General features: G+C 32.1%; 1 protein-coding gene across 10 annotated transcripts in view; it reads left to right on the top strand.

The window, feature by feature from the left end:
- NBEA (neurobeachin) overlaps positions 1-16405 on the top strand; it is a 644508-nt gene that overhangs the window by 168399 nt on the left and 459704 nt on the right. For 9 of the 10 annotated variants that reach the window (XM_043477415.1, XM_043477416.1, XM_043477408.1 and 6 more), the window contains 6 exons: positions 3419-3571; positions 5495-5663; positions 6053-6132; positions 6857-6919; positions 7016-7113; positions 10563-10655. In XM_043477415.1, coding sequence (XP_043333350.1) covers positions 3419-3571; positions 5495-5663; positions 6053-6132; positions 6857-6919; positions 7016-7113; positions 10563-10655 — 656 coding nt within the window. The remainder of the gene's footprint in view (positions 1-3418; positions 3572-5494; positions 5664-6052; positions 6133-6856; positions 6920-7015; positions 7114-10562; positions 10656-16405) is intronic. The other variant, XM_043477413.1, reaches the window with a different exon arrangement.

Genomic DNA, 16405 nt, shown 5'->3' with positions numbered 1-16405 from the left:
TTCCTTCTGCTATATTGTTTGCCTCAGCTTCATGAAAACAGGGACAACAGTTTTCATACCTTATTGCTGTATCTTCTACCTAAAAGTATGTCTTCTCTTATATGTATTTGTTGAATTGAATTAAATAAATGAAAAGGGCTTATGTATTTATCTGATTACATAAATGAATTGTTGTCATTGTCCAGTCACTAAGTTGTGTCCAACTCTTTGTGACCCCATAGACTACAGCACTCCAGGCTTCCCTGTCCTTTACTATCTCCCAGAGTTTGCTCAAATTCATGTCTGTTGAATCAGTGACGCTATCTAAACATCTCATCCTCTGCCACCCTCTTCTCCTTTTGTGTTGTCTTTCCCAGCATCAGGGTAAAAGAATAAATAACTTTTTATTTTTTCTTAGATTAATGTTCACCTGTTTTATTTTTAAATAATCATCTATTAGGTGAGTAGTGTAGATAATAAAGTTCCATTTTTATTTATCAACTAATAACAAGTTAATGGTTAACTGTCACTTAGCTTTATCTCCTTGTTTCGGAAGATGCAAGTTAATTATTAAAGAAAATAGTCTAATGAGAGGCCATCTTATTCATTATGTTTAGACTATTTCATGAAAAACTTTTAAGGTATTTTTGTTTTGTTTTATTTGCCAAAATATGAATTAAAAAAAAAAAACTTAGAGGCAATTTGATGTATTCTGTATTTTTGTTGTGGTTAATAAGAATTTTGTTAAATATCTTAAGCATTAAGGGAATATGCTTGCTAATGTAACTGGAAATCTAGTGATAGGTGGCTTATCAGTTGTCTTGTTAGGAAACAGATGGTGTGCTCAAACTTGATATTGAAAGCGTTTAATACAAGGCTCTTTAAAAGACTTCTGAGCATCATTAAAGGAAATCATCAAAATTTGAAGAGATGAGAGGAATGTATATTTTAAGTATAGGAGAAGTATACCTGACTAGAGTGTGGCCTTTAATAAAGGAATATAATGTATTGACCTGAAGGGGTGAAGCCAGGGAGATGCATGTCCCAGACTTCATTTTCTTCCTGTCCTTTAATTTCCTGCTGGAGTCTCCAACTAGCCAAACCCACTGGAAGCACAGATATAGGATGGGGAAGGTTGGAAAATAGATCATTACAGCCAGCGAAATATATCCAGTAAGTTGGACTTCAGGGTTAACTTGTCTTAAGTCTCAATTATATATGTCATCAGAGACTAGGTTTTTCTCTATCTCTCTACTGCTACCTACAGTTATGCTTTTGTACTGTAGCTATTATTCTTTGTGGTCGTAGAGTTGCTGGGCCAACTTGGTGCTATAAGCCTTCACATCTAAGTGGAGAGAGCTCTCTTCTCCCAGTTACTGAAGAAGATCCTTCCCTCCATTTTGACTGATCAGCTTAGGTCTCAATCTCCTTTGAACTTAACATTGTGAAAATTTTGATGCTCTCTCTCTTGACAACAACAATAATACGCATAAATGATAGATCTTGGTGTCCATAAGGAGCTAAATGGGTAATGAAGATCAACTACTTTATGATACACCTCTAGTAATTAAAATAATTTCCCGCAATTTACAGTTTGCATATATATATGTGTATATATATACACACATATTTATTTATATATATATGAGAGATAGAAGAGGTTCTTTAAAAACATTTCTAGCAATCCATTTCATTGTGGGCTGCTCTAATGGGGAAGACCTTTTTTTTTACTGCATAGCAATTTCTCTCTGTAACATTCATCACTCTTATTTGGCTTAATTACTTTTGGAGTAGATATTATAATAAAATAGTTTTTTCTAGCTTCCCAGATTATGCTTCCAAATGTGTTTATTCACCCCTTATATAGCACTTCTTGCAAATTATGTATACAGCTACCACACAAAAGTAACATCATATAGTTTAAATTTCACAGCTTGCATTTTACAGACTTATAACTATAAATTGTCTTGGAGTAGGAAATGACAACCCACTTTGTATTCTTGCCTTGAAAATTCCATGGACAGAGGATCCTGGTGGGATACAGTCCATGGGGTTGCAAAGAGTCGGACACGACTGAGTGACTAAGGAACTAACTATAAATTATCCAAGAATAAATCTCTTTTTAAAATAGTTTTCCTTGACAAAATGAAAGCAAATATCATAATTTAAAAATATTTTCAATCTATCTTAGTAAAAATGTTAAAATTGGATATCCTTCTGTTCTCTTATGATCAGTGTTTTGTCTTATCTGTTCTATTCTTACTCTGTTCTTGAATTTGACATGAATTCAGTTAAACATTTAGTGAAGAATTATGGCAGGTTCCAGACAGTTAAAAGATGAATAAGATAGTATCCTTTTTTAATACCAGGAAAGAAAGGTATGTAAATAACAGTTATCCAAGGTAGAAGGAATAAGTACTGCATACTTACAGGTAAAGGTCACATGCTATTGAAGAGAACTTTCATTGTATGCCTGGTAGGATTTTGGGTGGCCAATAAAAAAGCACAATTGTAGAAAAATGTGTCCTGAAGATAAATTTTAGAATTAAAAAAAGCTACCCAACAGTATTAATTGCTATGAAGAACAACGTAAATTTTTTTTTTTTTTTAGTAATGTTAAAGGCCCCACCTGATGCTTCTAGGTGGAGAAGTTAAAAGCTTGTTTCCAGATTATGAATTAGTTCCTCAAATGAAAATGTTCATAATGGTCAATCTGATTTCATATCACTTAAGTGTTTTTATAAACACATGACAACTTTTATAGGCTAAAATCTGATCTCTAAGACAGATTCTAACTATTGCTGTGTTATTTTAATTTTATTCCCCTATCCATGATTAAAATAGTTTAGAATTTTAAAGTAGTATTATTTTTTGTATTAAAGTTCCTTTAAAATGAGTGACCAATCTGCTTTTTTGTATCTCAAATATTTATTTATCTTTGTCTCCCTCCCCCTTGCAATAACAGTTGTCTTTTTAGGATTATTTCTTCCATCTTGCGAAGTTTTCATCTAAAGTTATGTTCTGAGGCTTGGTTTGAATTTTGTCAGACTGCTGCTGATCTCACTGTCAGTGTTCTGTCACACAGCCTACTAATGCAAAATCATCGCTAGCCTGCGAGCATTATACTTCAAATTAGTTAAATGTTACCTTCTCAGTAAAATCTCTGTAAACCACCCTTCCACACATTTTCCATCACTTCATGTTCTTTTTTCATACTTTTCATACACTTGTTATATTTACATGTTCTACCTTTTTAAGTTTATTGGATGTCCTTGTCTTCTCTTTTATTAGAATGTAAGTTTTTTATTTTTATTTTTTCCAGTTTTGTGTTTTGTTAACTACTCTTCCCACAGTGCCAAGAAGCATACCTGGCAAACATGCATATTTCCTGAATACTAAATGAAAAGCATGAGCTTGAATTTCTACTTTCTTTCTTTAGTCATCAAGAGTTCATATAACTAGAGCTGTCCTGGAGCAATTTTTATCGTTTGCAAAATACCTTGATGGTTTATCTCATGGAGCACCTTTGCTGAAGCAGCTTTGTGATCACATTTTATTCAACCCAGCCATCTGGATACATACACCTGCAAAGGTACACTGTTTAACTTCAGTTATTTTATTTTAATATTGTAAATTATAAATACATAGTTATTGGATCTAAACTATTGAGTAGAAAACGTTGAAATTTTTCAATTTATAGTCAGTCTGAAGCAGTCATATTAAGCAGTATTAAAATCAAAAAGGTAAATACTCAAATATTAAAATAAGTGGAACTAGAGTTAAAAATTGTATTTTTTTAATGGGGATATGAGAAAGTTCTAGAACTAGATAGTGGTGATGGTTGCTAAAAAAAATCAAAGGTGTATTTCTTACCCTATTAAAGGTGAAACCCACTTATATTTAAGACCAAAATTTGAGAGGTAAAACTATAACGCTTATAGGAGAAATTGTTGAAAGGTATCTTTACGGTTGAATGACAGCCAAAAGGTTCTTAATTAAGACTTTCCAAACCTCTCTTTTTAGGGGGTTAAGTAATGCATTTGATAGTATCAAAATTATTTGTTATCATTTGTTAAATGATCTCCATAGATGATGTTAATAAACAAATGATAGATTAGGAGGTGTTTTACAATGTCAAACTATTGGGATAAGAGGGAAACATTGAATATGAGCCCTGATTCAGATATTAGTATTGCATAAATGTTAAATTTACTGAGTGGAGGAATTGTATTATGTTCTATGTAGGAGAATGGCCTTATTCTTAGGCGATTCACATTGAAATATTTGGTGCTGAAGTGTCTGAATGCCAGCAATCTTCTTTCAAACATTTCATCAAAAAAAGCAGTTTTATCAAAATATATTTATACATCTATACATATAATATAATAGGAATAAAGGAAGCAGATGTGGAATAATATTAACAGTTGGTAAATCCTTTATGATAGTTACATAACTATTTTGTTTGAAATTTTTCAAAATAGGTTGGAGAAAATAGTGATTAATAACATTCAGCATGTAAAAGGAACTCTTGAAAAATCAATGCTATAAAGATTAAAAATTAGGCTTGATGTAATAAATGCATTCTGAAAAGTCATTAGATAATGACTTATAACCTTTCGAAGAAAGAAAATCTGGTACAATGATTGTTAAGATTAGGAAAAGAAAAAATACCAGATAACTATATCACAACAATTGTCATCATTGTGGCTGGAAAATTCCTTCTATTTGAGCATAGATTTTTTTTTATCATATCATGATATGTAAAAATATTTGTTTTAAAAGAAATTTATTCATAATTTTTTAGATATCAGCATAACATTTTTATTATTTTGCATACCTGAATTTAGTTCTCTTTTATTCTAGTAGAAATCAAGGGACCTTTTGAGCTGCCTTTTATAATTTTCAAGTCTCCCACATAACTGCAAAGTTCTATTTTTTTATGGTTTGTCATTTTAATTATTGTGGTAAAAGTCAAACCTGGTGTTTGTTCATTCTTTAAACAGGGTGATTAAACTTGTCATCTTTATACTTACATGTTAGATTCTGATACTGTGACAATAGGTTAAGAAAATTTGAAATTACATGAACTTTTAGGGTCTATGACAACAATGTATAATTTTTCTAAGTATGATGTAGCTGACTGATACTATGTTCCTTTCAATTGCTACATTGTATTTTGATTAAGGGCTTTAGTCTAGCTGGCTTTTTAAATAATTTGATTTTCTTATCAGGTGTAATTTCAGTAGAATTATTTAATTAATTAAAATTATTTTATTTTTAAGAGCTATTAGATTACCTTTTAGTAAAATAAATTTTATTACAATGTGTTGATTGCAGATTATCTTTATAATATAAATAACACTTAATAAATAATTATTTTTAACCTCATAATAGATGATTCTTTCTCAGCCTTTATATAGATTTACATTTAAATTAGAATAGAATGTATATTTTTAATGTAGACACTTAAGGCATTTTAAATTTATTTTAATGCTTTGTTAATATTCTGTACTAGGTTCAGCTTTCCCTATACACTTATTTGTCTGCTGAATTTATTGGAACTGCTACCATTTACACTACCATACGCAGAGTAGGAACAGTATTACAGCTTATGCATACACTAAAATATTACTACTGGGTCATTAATCCTGCTGACAGTAGTGGCATTACACCCAAAGGTTTAGGTGAGTACAATATTTACCTATGTAAATTGTGCATGGTGATGAAATTGGGAAAGAAATTCGATGAAGAAACATTGGGAAAACTTTGATTTGAGGGGGAAAAGGGAATTTATTAAGTTAATAGAAGTAGGGAACTGTATCCATGTAAGATGTGATGTTATAATTTATCAATGAATAGTAATATATTGTAATTTAAAAAAAATAATTTTCCCCCAAATCTGACATTAGTAAGCAATTTGAAATTGCCAAAATCTGAAACTTTATATTCTCTGTTGTTGAAATTATACAGAATTACTATGAATTTGTATTATAATTGCAATATATATAACTTAAATTTTAACTTAAATAATAATAATTAGGGAGTTTTTTTTTTTATTTCTGTTTTATTCTAGATGGTCCCCGGCCATCACAAAAAGAAATTATATCACTGCGGGCATTTATGTTACTTTTCCTGAAACAGCTTATACTAAAGGTAAAACAGCTTTACATAATTCATAATTGCAGTATATTAAGTGAAAAGAGTTTCTCCCAGAGTTTAAACCAATATTGTAAAATCAGTAATAACTACCTTCAATTCATGAATTACTTTCAGTATTCTATAAATCTTAGTATTAACTCTTGTTGAACTTCACTTTGCATTAAACTTTGTGTTAAATATTCTCTGAAAGCCTCCATACTGAGGGATGTAGCAAAAATGGACGAGGAACATGTGTGTGAAAATTGAGCTTGAAAATTTTATTCTAGAAAATGATCTGTGTTTCTGTTTGAGAAGTCTTATGTTATATATTTTATAACAGTAGGATTTTTAAAAGATTAAAATACATAGAACATAAAGGTAAAATACACAGTAATTGATATTGTAAAGTCTTACTATAATTTGTATTGTTTTAAGAAAAGAATATGGGATTAGAAAATAGTGATTGAATATACTTAGATGAAGAAAATATAGTAATTTTTGATAGTGAATTCAATCAAATACTAGCAATTTTAGACAAATAAATATACTTTTCTGAGTATTTACTTATTTAACTTGATTTGATATAGCCTATGGGTTATGAAGTATCTGAGTATTATAATTAAAGAATCATTACTTTTAAGTAGTTTATATTTTATTTTAAAATGATTAATTTGATGTACGTCTTTAATTAAAGTTTTAATTTTAGATTTAAATTAAATATATATATATTTTAAATTAGGATCGAGGGGTCAAGGAAGATGAACTTCAGAGTATATTAAATTACCTGCTTACAATGCATGAGGTAGGATATGGTCTGGGTCTTGCATTTTAACAATTTTATTCAATGCATTAAAAAACATTTATAATTGAATAAATATCAATGATCCTTATTATGCAGGATGAAAATATTCATGATGTGTTACAGTTACTAGTGGCTTTAATGTCAGAACACCCAGCATCAATGATACCAGCGTTTGATCAAAGAAATGGAATAAGGTATGAATATAATATAAGTATCATTAGTAGAGTTTAATTGAGTACAGATATGCTTCCCAGAATAATCCTATTCAATTAACTTTTGAGTATATATAGAAAAATCTTACACGTAAGGGAATAGATCGAGAAAGCTGTCATTAATCTTCATAATACTCAGGAAACTGATGAAATGTATAGAAAATAGGTCTCAAGTCTCAAAAAAGAGTCATTATATTGTTGCTGTAGTAAAGACATCTCAAGTAGTTGAAAGAGCAAATTTTTTGACAAAAAGACCAGAGGGCATGGTATATTTCAGCTAAAGAGAGCTCTAGAAAATTCTGTGAGCTTAGACTCAAGAGGTAGAGAGAGGCCAGGTTGAGAGATCCATTTAATGGTAAGAACTTTAAATTTTTTCTGTTGGTGAAGAAAACTAAAGAATTCTGAATATAGAAATGATTTGCTGATTTCTATTTTTCCAAGGAGCAATGTGGAAAATGAGTTGGAAAGGGATAAAACTAATGTAGCAAGACCAGTAGAGAGATTATTTTATTCATAAGTACTAGGGATGATGAGCTAGGACAACGGCAGTGTGATGGGAAGCTGGGGATGAAATGTTTTTGAATAAGAATTCAAACTGAAGAATTTGAAAACTTGAGTTATGTTGATTGTAAAGTTATTGTGTAGATATGAGTAAAACAGTTTCTTGGATAGTATGCTTAAGTACTTTAAACCTATAACCTAGCCTCTTAGGGATTCTCTCATTTTTCTGGAATCTGAGTTATTTGTATAAATAAGAAATCTAGGTTATGCCTCATGTAACTCAGTGAGCTTTCACAGATTATAAAAAGAGTATGGAAATAATATATTAATAAACTGTCAAGAGACTATATTATTAGTGCTTCTTTTACTTGGTCATTTATAACAGCAAATAACAACTTTATAATCTTGAAGGATTTCCTTTTCAAGTTAAAGAAGCCATCACTTTTTTTCTATGTGAATATCCAGCTTGTGACATCACTCTTACCATTGAGTTTACAATCCATGGGGTTGCTAATCTATTTGAATAATAGGATTATACATTTCATTAGTAACAACTACAAGTATATTTTACTGTGAGGTTGAACTCTATGAAATTGCTGAAACTTAAGTGATTTTACCAAATAATAGCAATTTCATATGGAACAATCATGTTTCTCATAGTTGATACCAGCTGAACATGTCACACTGTTTGTTACCAGTATGTTAAAAATAATCACAAAGATGAAAAATTTGCTGCTTTCGTTTTTCATTTTAAAAAGAATGTGGAGAATGTAGGTTCTGGTTTAAAATACGGAAAAAATAGACAGATATAAAATTTTAACTTCTGTACCCTAGAAAATAGGACCTAAAGGGTAACAGTTATGTATGGGGAAATTTTTGATTAATTATAATTCATACATGCTAAGAAGTGAACACAAAGATTGCACTTAATACTGATAATATTAAACTGGGCTTAAAGAAAACCTTGTGGTAATACAACTCTGAACTGAGCATCAAAAAATGTAATATTTTTGTATCTCAAAATCTTTAAAGAATAGACAGTTTCTTTTTTACATCATTTTCTGGCTGAATATAATAGGCTAGAGCAAATTAACTAGAATTCACCTAACTATCTTATTATATTGTAAGTAAACAGTCATTAACTGAATCATTAGTAAATTTCCTATTCATTCTTCGTATTATTTTTTAAATAACAGTTTGGTTCTAAAAAAAATCCTATGTAGCATAGATGTCTGATGGCCTTAGATCTTTCATGTTTCAAATGTTAAATCATAATTTCTGTTGATCTCAGGTGTATTTATACCTTTTTGTCCCTTAAATTTATTCCTAAAGAATAGGAATTCTGTGGAGTTTCTGATTCCATATTTGAGTAGAGTCACATTTTTATGCTGTGAGGTTTTACTTTTGATTTCAAGATTATTTTTGCTATTGAGTGTTCTTTTTATGATTCCCTGAATATTTCTCTTTTTTTTTTTTTTGACATGTATAACTTTTCTATGGGCTTCCCAGTTGACTCAGTGGTAAAGAATCCACCTGCCAGTGCATCTGATGCAGGTTCGATCCCTGGGTCAGAAAGATCCACTGAAGTAGGAAGTGGCAACTCACTCCAGTGTTCTTTTCTGGGAAATCTCATGGACAGAGGAACCTGGCAGGCTGCATACAGTCCATGGGGTCACAAGAGAGTTGGACATGACTTAGTGACTAAAACGACAATGATAAAATAATAACGTTTCTGTTCTCATACTTGTCTTTTTTACTGATATTGGTCCTTAATAATTCTGAAAGTATATTGCAGTGTAAATTTGCATTCATTTAAGAACTTGAATGGCAAGAACTGGAGTGGCAACCCACTCCAGTATTTTTGCCTAGAGAATCCTATGGACAGATGAACCTGGCAGGCTACAGTCCATGGGGTCGCAAAGAGTCAGACACAACTGAATGACTAACACTAATGATTTGAGGCTTTTCTAAAACTATCTTCTGAAGGAAGTAATCAGTCTTCTCATCATCTGTTCTTCAGTAGAGTAATAAGACAGTATTAGCAACAATATATTATTTGGTTTTTTAATAGTATAAGCTACTGTTAAACAGAAAATAGATGTTATTAACTTTCAGTTATTTGTTTTTCTCTGTTACTGTCCCTGAAATGATAGGAAAATTTTACTTTGCAAACAGTCAGGTCAGACAGAACTGAGCAACTAAGTATGCACACACCTTACAGAAAAAAATAATTATTTTTTGGAAAAAAATGAGATAAAATTTCTGAAGTACATATAAATATTATTTGAAGTGACTGTAAGTTAGGTCATGTGTTAGTTTGTTGTAGAACACATTTGCGTAGGAACCAAGAATTGAAATTCTTTGAAGAAACAAGTTTGCTTTTTGTGCTGCTCCCTATGTAGCTGCTTTATTCTTCTGTATATAGATTCACCTTTGTGAACAGAGCAAGGCTGTCCTACAGTTTCTGTTCTAAATCATTTCCTAATTCAAGAGCCCAACAAAGATTAGCTATTGTTTCTCAGAACTTATTCCAAATTTTCAGAAAAGAAAAATAATTGAGCAGGTATGTACTCCCATGGTCCAATTAGCCATAACCAGGAAAAAAAAGTCATTAAGTACAAATGTCAGGGGAAATTCTAATAGAAGAAGAAATGTGGCTTAACTTAGCATGAATCTTAAAATTGAAAATTATATTTAGTGTGCTGGGAGGCATTACTTACGAACAACCAATTGCTTTGTCCTTTTGAGTATGTATTTGAAGTTCAAATATAAAGAAAACTAATATGCTAGTTTTCAACTTTTTTCAAAGAATTTAAAATTCTGAGATATTTTATGTTTTATACATTTATAATTTCCTTGTAAAGTATACGGTGCTTATATTTTTAATATTCAGAAGTGCTCAAAAGATCATTTATTTCTATGTATTTTAGGGTAATCTACAAATTATTGGCCTCTAAAAGTGAAAGTATTTGGGTTCAAGCTCTGAAGGTTCTGGGATATTTTCTGAAGCATTTAGGTCACAAGTAAGTTGATGTTCTCCATAATGAATTATAGAAATATCTACTGAAATTGTGTTTTTACTGGTTTAGTAACACATAAATTTGATTGGAATGATGTTACAATGAAAAGTAATAACTTCTTGTGGTAAAAGGAAAAACATTTTATAAAAGAATGTTTTTTTAACAGTAGTTTATCACACTTAAGTAATTTACTTTATTCCTGTTGTATGCTGGAAAGAAAATATTATTCTTTTAAGGATAACGTAATATATTTCATCAAATAAAATAAAGGACATGGGGATATGATTTTAATGAAAGCTTTCTTGACACAGGCAAATATGTATATTGAGGTTTTGCTGACAGCTAAGTCAATATTTAATATCTGTTTGTATTATTTTCTAATTTTGAGGCTTATTGTGATTTGAAGATCCTACAGTATTCCTTTTTTCCCCAAAGTCCAGAGTTTAGATACCTTTAAAAATCATTTGCTGAGAAGAAAAAGCACAAGCAAAAATCACTTGCTGACATAATGAATGCTTTTCATACTATGTGGTCCTGTGCACGAATAGTCTTGTATAAATCCATTTTATATACAAATGAGCCCAAATACTGCCATTTAGTAATGATGGGTAGGGTTCCTCTCAGAAGTTTTGAATTGCTAATTTTTTTTGGTATTTTGAATTGTGGAGAGTGATCAATAACTAATGAAAATTTCACAACATTCAGATAAACCATGTCTAACATGCTAAATAGTCTAGAAAAGTAAATATTATTTTCATTTTGGTACCAAATCAGTAGTTAAGAGAGAATAGTGATATTACAGATCTAGAGGGTAGTTCAACAAAGCCAGGATTGTAGAAAAGAGTAATGTGTACTTGAGGAACTGTAAGTTGACTAGGTGATAGAATACCAGGAGTGAGAGCATATTCAGTTTTAACTTGAAGAGATATGGCTCACTCATTTAACTTTGGTTAAGTATAGGAAACTGATTGGGAATAATTAATAAAGGCTTCTTCCCTATATGCAACCTCTTAAAAATTGTCAAGAAACACATATTTTAAAACATAGAAATGTAGAAAAGATAAGCAGAACTAACCAGTACATGAAGAATAGTCACTGGAAAATATTGCCATGAAGTACACAATAAATATAGTTAAAAATTTTACCATAAGTTTAAAAAGTAAGAAAGAATATCTTGTGAGAAAGGGAAGCTCCAAAGCAGAATTTCACGAAGTTAAAAGAAATGATGGAATAACTTTGAAATGTTGAATCATGAGCTAACAAAATTTTGAAACAAATTGGAAGGAAAAACTGTCAAACAAAAATGAAATTGGAAGATGCTCAAGGAAGACAACTCTGTGAATAGCACAGTAAGGTATACAGAAGATAAAAATGAAAACAAAGCAAATAATGTGCATGGATGAATATAAAAGAGTTCAGAAGGATTAAAGAGGAAATGATTGATACAGAAGGCATAGAAATTCCAGAAACATAAATGTCATAAATAGAGTTTCCAAATAAGAAAAGCAGAACAATGTAACTAAACAAGTGTTTTTAAAGCTATAATTCAGTGAACTTCTAATATAGATCTTGCCACCTTATTAAAAGATATATGCTGTGTACCAGGAAAATTTCTCTTGAAATGGTCTGTAGGAAAGTATACTATTAGATTTAAATATGTTTGTTTTTTTTTTAAGTCCTCTTTTCAACATTCACAAGTTAAAGGAAAAAAAAAAAATTACTCTGGGCTTAGGCTTCTCTATGACAACCATCAGTAGAAAATGTAAAGCAGTAACCATAAGGTACTCAAGTAAAGAAAATGGAAGCCAAAGTATCCTTTACATAAAAGTGTGCTGCCAAACAATTTTTAACCGTGTAAGGAACTGTTTTTCTGAATAATTCTTGAAAAAATTACTGGGGGTTAAGTTCAGCCAATTAGGACTGACTGGACAGACTGCAGCCAAGTACTATTGATGAACACTGAATTAATTTAATAGTAAAACTAAGACTAAAACAAATGTTTGAATTAGAGGTTAACAGACGGGAATTTCCTTTTTGTATGCCCTAATAAGGTAGAAATTGTACTGTTATAATGAATTGAGAAAGGTCTAGGGAAAGGAAGAAAGTAGACAAAGTTCAGAGAGTCAAAGTATACCCATGTAAGCTGACAGTAGAAATGTAGGCCTATTGAATAAAATTTGATGCTTTAGGAGAGAGGAAAATTTGAGTAAATATGCTGATTTTATCATTGCCTATCATTGGGAAATACATGAACTGCCTAAACACATAAAGGACTTCTTATTCCTTTATAACAACAAAGATGAGCAGTTAAAACTGTAATGCTCATCAAGACTTCCCTGGTAGTCCAGTGGTTGAGACCCTGTGCTTCCAATGCAGGGGCACAGGTTTGATCCCTAGTTGGGAAACTGAGATCCCAAATGCCATGCAGCCAAGAAAAAGAAAAGAAAAAATGAAAACAAGAAAACTGTAATGCTGTCAATATATTAAAAAATACTGTATAAATAAAACTGAGAACAATGCATATAATGGATGTTTTTAAAATTCAAGAAGCATAAAATGTGGCATATGCATACTAAGTCCTTTCAATCATGTCCGACTCTTTGTGACCCCATGGACCACAGCCCACCAGGCGCCTCTGACGATGAGAGTCTCTAGGCAAGAATTAAGGTGTGGGTTGCCATGCCATCTTCCAGGGGATCTTCCTGATCCAGGAATCGAATCCACATATCTTAAAGTCTCTTGCATTGGTAGCATGTTCTTTACCACTAGTGCTACCTGGGAAACCCAAAACTGTAATATATAAATACAAATGAAAAATTAAGGAATCATGATCTTATTATTGGACAAGTTAGAATCCAAGCCAAAAAACAATAAGCAATATAAATAAAGATACTTTATAATATTAAAAGTTGAAACTTTCATGAAACAGAAACGACAGAAGAAATAATCACTGATAATTTAAAACATTGAAACAAACTCTAATTCACCCCAGTCCATAAAAAGGCAAAAGGGAGAGTAATGTAAATAATAACATAAATCTAATTAATATAGTTTGAAGTCTGTACCATATTAATAAAGACTGTAACTCAAAGTGCTCATGGAACATGAATGAAAATTTGACATGGTGTGAAAGTGAAAGTATTAGTCGCTCAGTCATGTCCGACTCTTTGCCACCCCATCCACTGTAGTTGGCCAGGCTTCTCTGTCCATGCAATTCTCTAGGCAAGAATACTGGAGTGGGTTGCCATCCCTTTTCCAGGGGTCTTACCAAGCCAAGAACCAAACCCGGGTCTCCTTCATTGCAGGCAGATTCTTTGCCATCTGAGCCACCCGGGAGGCCAGACATGGTAGGGTATAGTAGGCATCAGAAAAAAATCCAAAACGGAGAGACAAAACATTCAAGATTTTCTTGTTAAAATGCAACAAAATTGAAAATAGGAATAAAATAGAAAAAAACAAAGTTTCTTCTTTTTAGACATTTAAAATTTATTAAACAACTTTTGTGTCAAAGAGAAGGTACATTAAAATTGCAGAATTTTAAGAAAACAACTTCAAAACCCCATTGAATACAGCTAAAGAAGTGCTTGGGAGAAGGAACTGGCAACTCACTCCAGTATTCTTGCCTGGAGAATCCCGTGAACAGAGGAACCAGGAGGGCTGCTGTCCATAGGGTCGCCCAGAGTTGTACACGACTAAAGCAACTTAGCATGCATGCATGCATTGGAAAAGGAAATGGCAACCCACTCCAGTATTCTTGCCTGGAGAATCCTAGGGTCAGAGGAGCCTGGTGGGCTGCCATCTATGGGGTCGCACAGAGTCGGACACAACTGAAGCAACTTAGCAGCAGCAGCAAAGAAGTGCTTAGAGGAATATCATAGCTATGGAACAGCAGAAAAGAAATACAGAATAAAATAATTAAAGTATAAATGTTAGATAAGGAATTACAATAAAGGGAAATAATAAATTAGAAAGTAGTAATTAAAGATTTAAAAGACATAATCAAAAAAAAGATACTCATTTAAAAATCTGATTTTAAAAAATTGTAATAAAGATGGCTAGCTAACCATTAAGCAACTGAAGAAAGGGCAAACATAATGAATGTACAAAATCAGTGATAATTTTCTTAAATAGTATAGAAACTGAGGAAGTTAAAAGAATCTTACATGATGAGCTTTGTCTAGAAATTGATAAGACAACACAGTAGAAAAATAGGCAAGGATATATGTAAGTGAACAATTTATAGAGGCAAATACATGTGGCACATCAATATTTGAAAGGAGGTGAATTCTACCTCTAGTAGAATATATATATGTAATTCTACCTGTAGTAAGGGAGATATAATCTAAAACTAAGCACATTGTTCATGTAATAACTGGATAGAAATCTCAAAATTCAGCATCCTTCTCTGTTAGCAAGGTCATGGGAAGAGCAAGCATCTTACACATTGCTAACTAGAGCATAAACTAGTATAACCCCATATGGAGTGCACTTTATTTTCATCGATGTCTGTCAAAATTACAAATACATGTACTTTTTAACCTAACAACTCATCAGTTGCAGGCATGTGAAATGATAGCTATTCAGAGTTATTCATTTTTACTTTGTTTATAATAGTAAATGTTAGGAGAAATCTTTTTTTTTTTTTTCTTTTTTTTTTATTAGTTGGAGGCTAATTACTTCACAACATTTCAGTGGGTTTTGTCATACATTGATATGAATCAGCCATAGATTTACACGTATTCCCCATCCCGATCCCCCCTCCCACCTCCCTCCCCACCCGATTCCTCTGGGTCTTCCCAGTGCACCAGGCCCGAGCACTTGTCTCATGCATCCCACCTGGGCTGGTGATCTGTTTCACCATAGATGATATACATGATGTTCTTTTGAAATATCCCACCCTCTCCTTCTCCCACAGAGTCCAAAAGTCTGTTCTGTACATCTGTGTCTCTTTTCCTGTTTTGCATATAGGGTTATCATTACCATCTTTCTAAATTCCATATATATGTGTTAGTATGCTGTAATGTTCTTTATCTTTCTGGCTTACTTCACTCTGTATAAGGGGCTCCAGTTTGATCCATCTCATTAGGACTGGTTCAAATGAATTCTTTTTGACGGCTGAGTAATATTCCATGGTGTATATGTACCACAGCTTCCTTATCCATTCATCTGCTGATGGGCATCTAGGTTGCTTCCATGTCTGGCTATTATAAACAGTGCTGTGATGAACATTGGGGTGCACGTGTCTCTTTCAGATCTGGTTTCCTCAGTGTGTATGCCCAGAAGTGGGATGGCTGGGTCATATGGCAGTTCTATTTCCAGTTTTTTAAGAAATCTCCACACTGTTTTCCATAGCGGCTGTACTAGTTTGCATTCCCACCAACAGTGTAAGAGGGTTCCCTTTTCTCCACACCCTCTCCAGCATTTATTGCTGGTAGTTTTGGATAGCAGCCATCCTGACTGGCATGTAATGGTACCTCATTGTGGTTTTGATTTGCATTTCTCTGATAATGAGTGATGTTGAGCATTTTTCATGTGTTTGTTAGCCATCTGTATGTCTTCTTTGGAGAAATGTCTGTTTAGATCTTTGGCCCATTTTTTGATTGGGTCATTTATTTTTCTGGGATTGAGCTGCAGGTTGCCTTGTATATTTTTGAGCTTAATCCTTTTGTCTGTTTCTTCCATTTGCTATTTATTTTTTCTCCCAATCTGATGGCTGTCTTTTCACCTTACTTATAGTTTCTTTGTAGTGCAAA

This window comes from Cervus canadensis, chromosome 9, assembly GCF_019320065.1.
Source record: "Cervus canadensis isolate Bull #8, Minnesota chromosome 9, ASM1932006v1, whole genome shotgun sequence".
Classification (NCBI taxonomy): Eukaryota; Metazoa; Chordata; class Mammalia; order Artiodactyla; family Cervidae; genus Cervus; species Cervus canadensis.
Note: the sequence above shows the minus strand (reverse complement) of the source record. Positions and strands in the feature narration are given on the sequence as shown.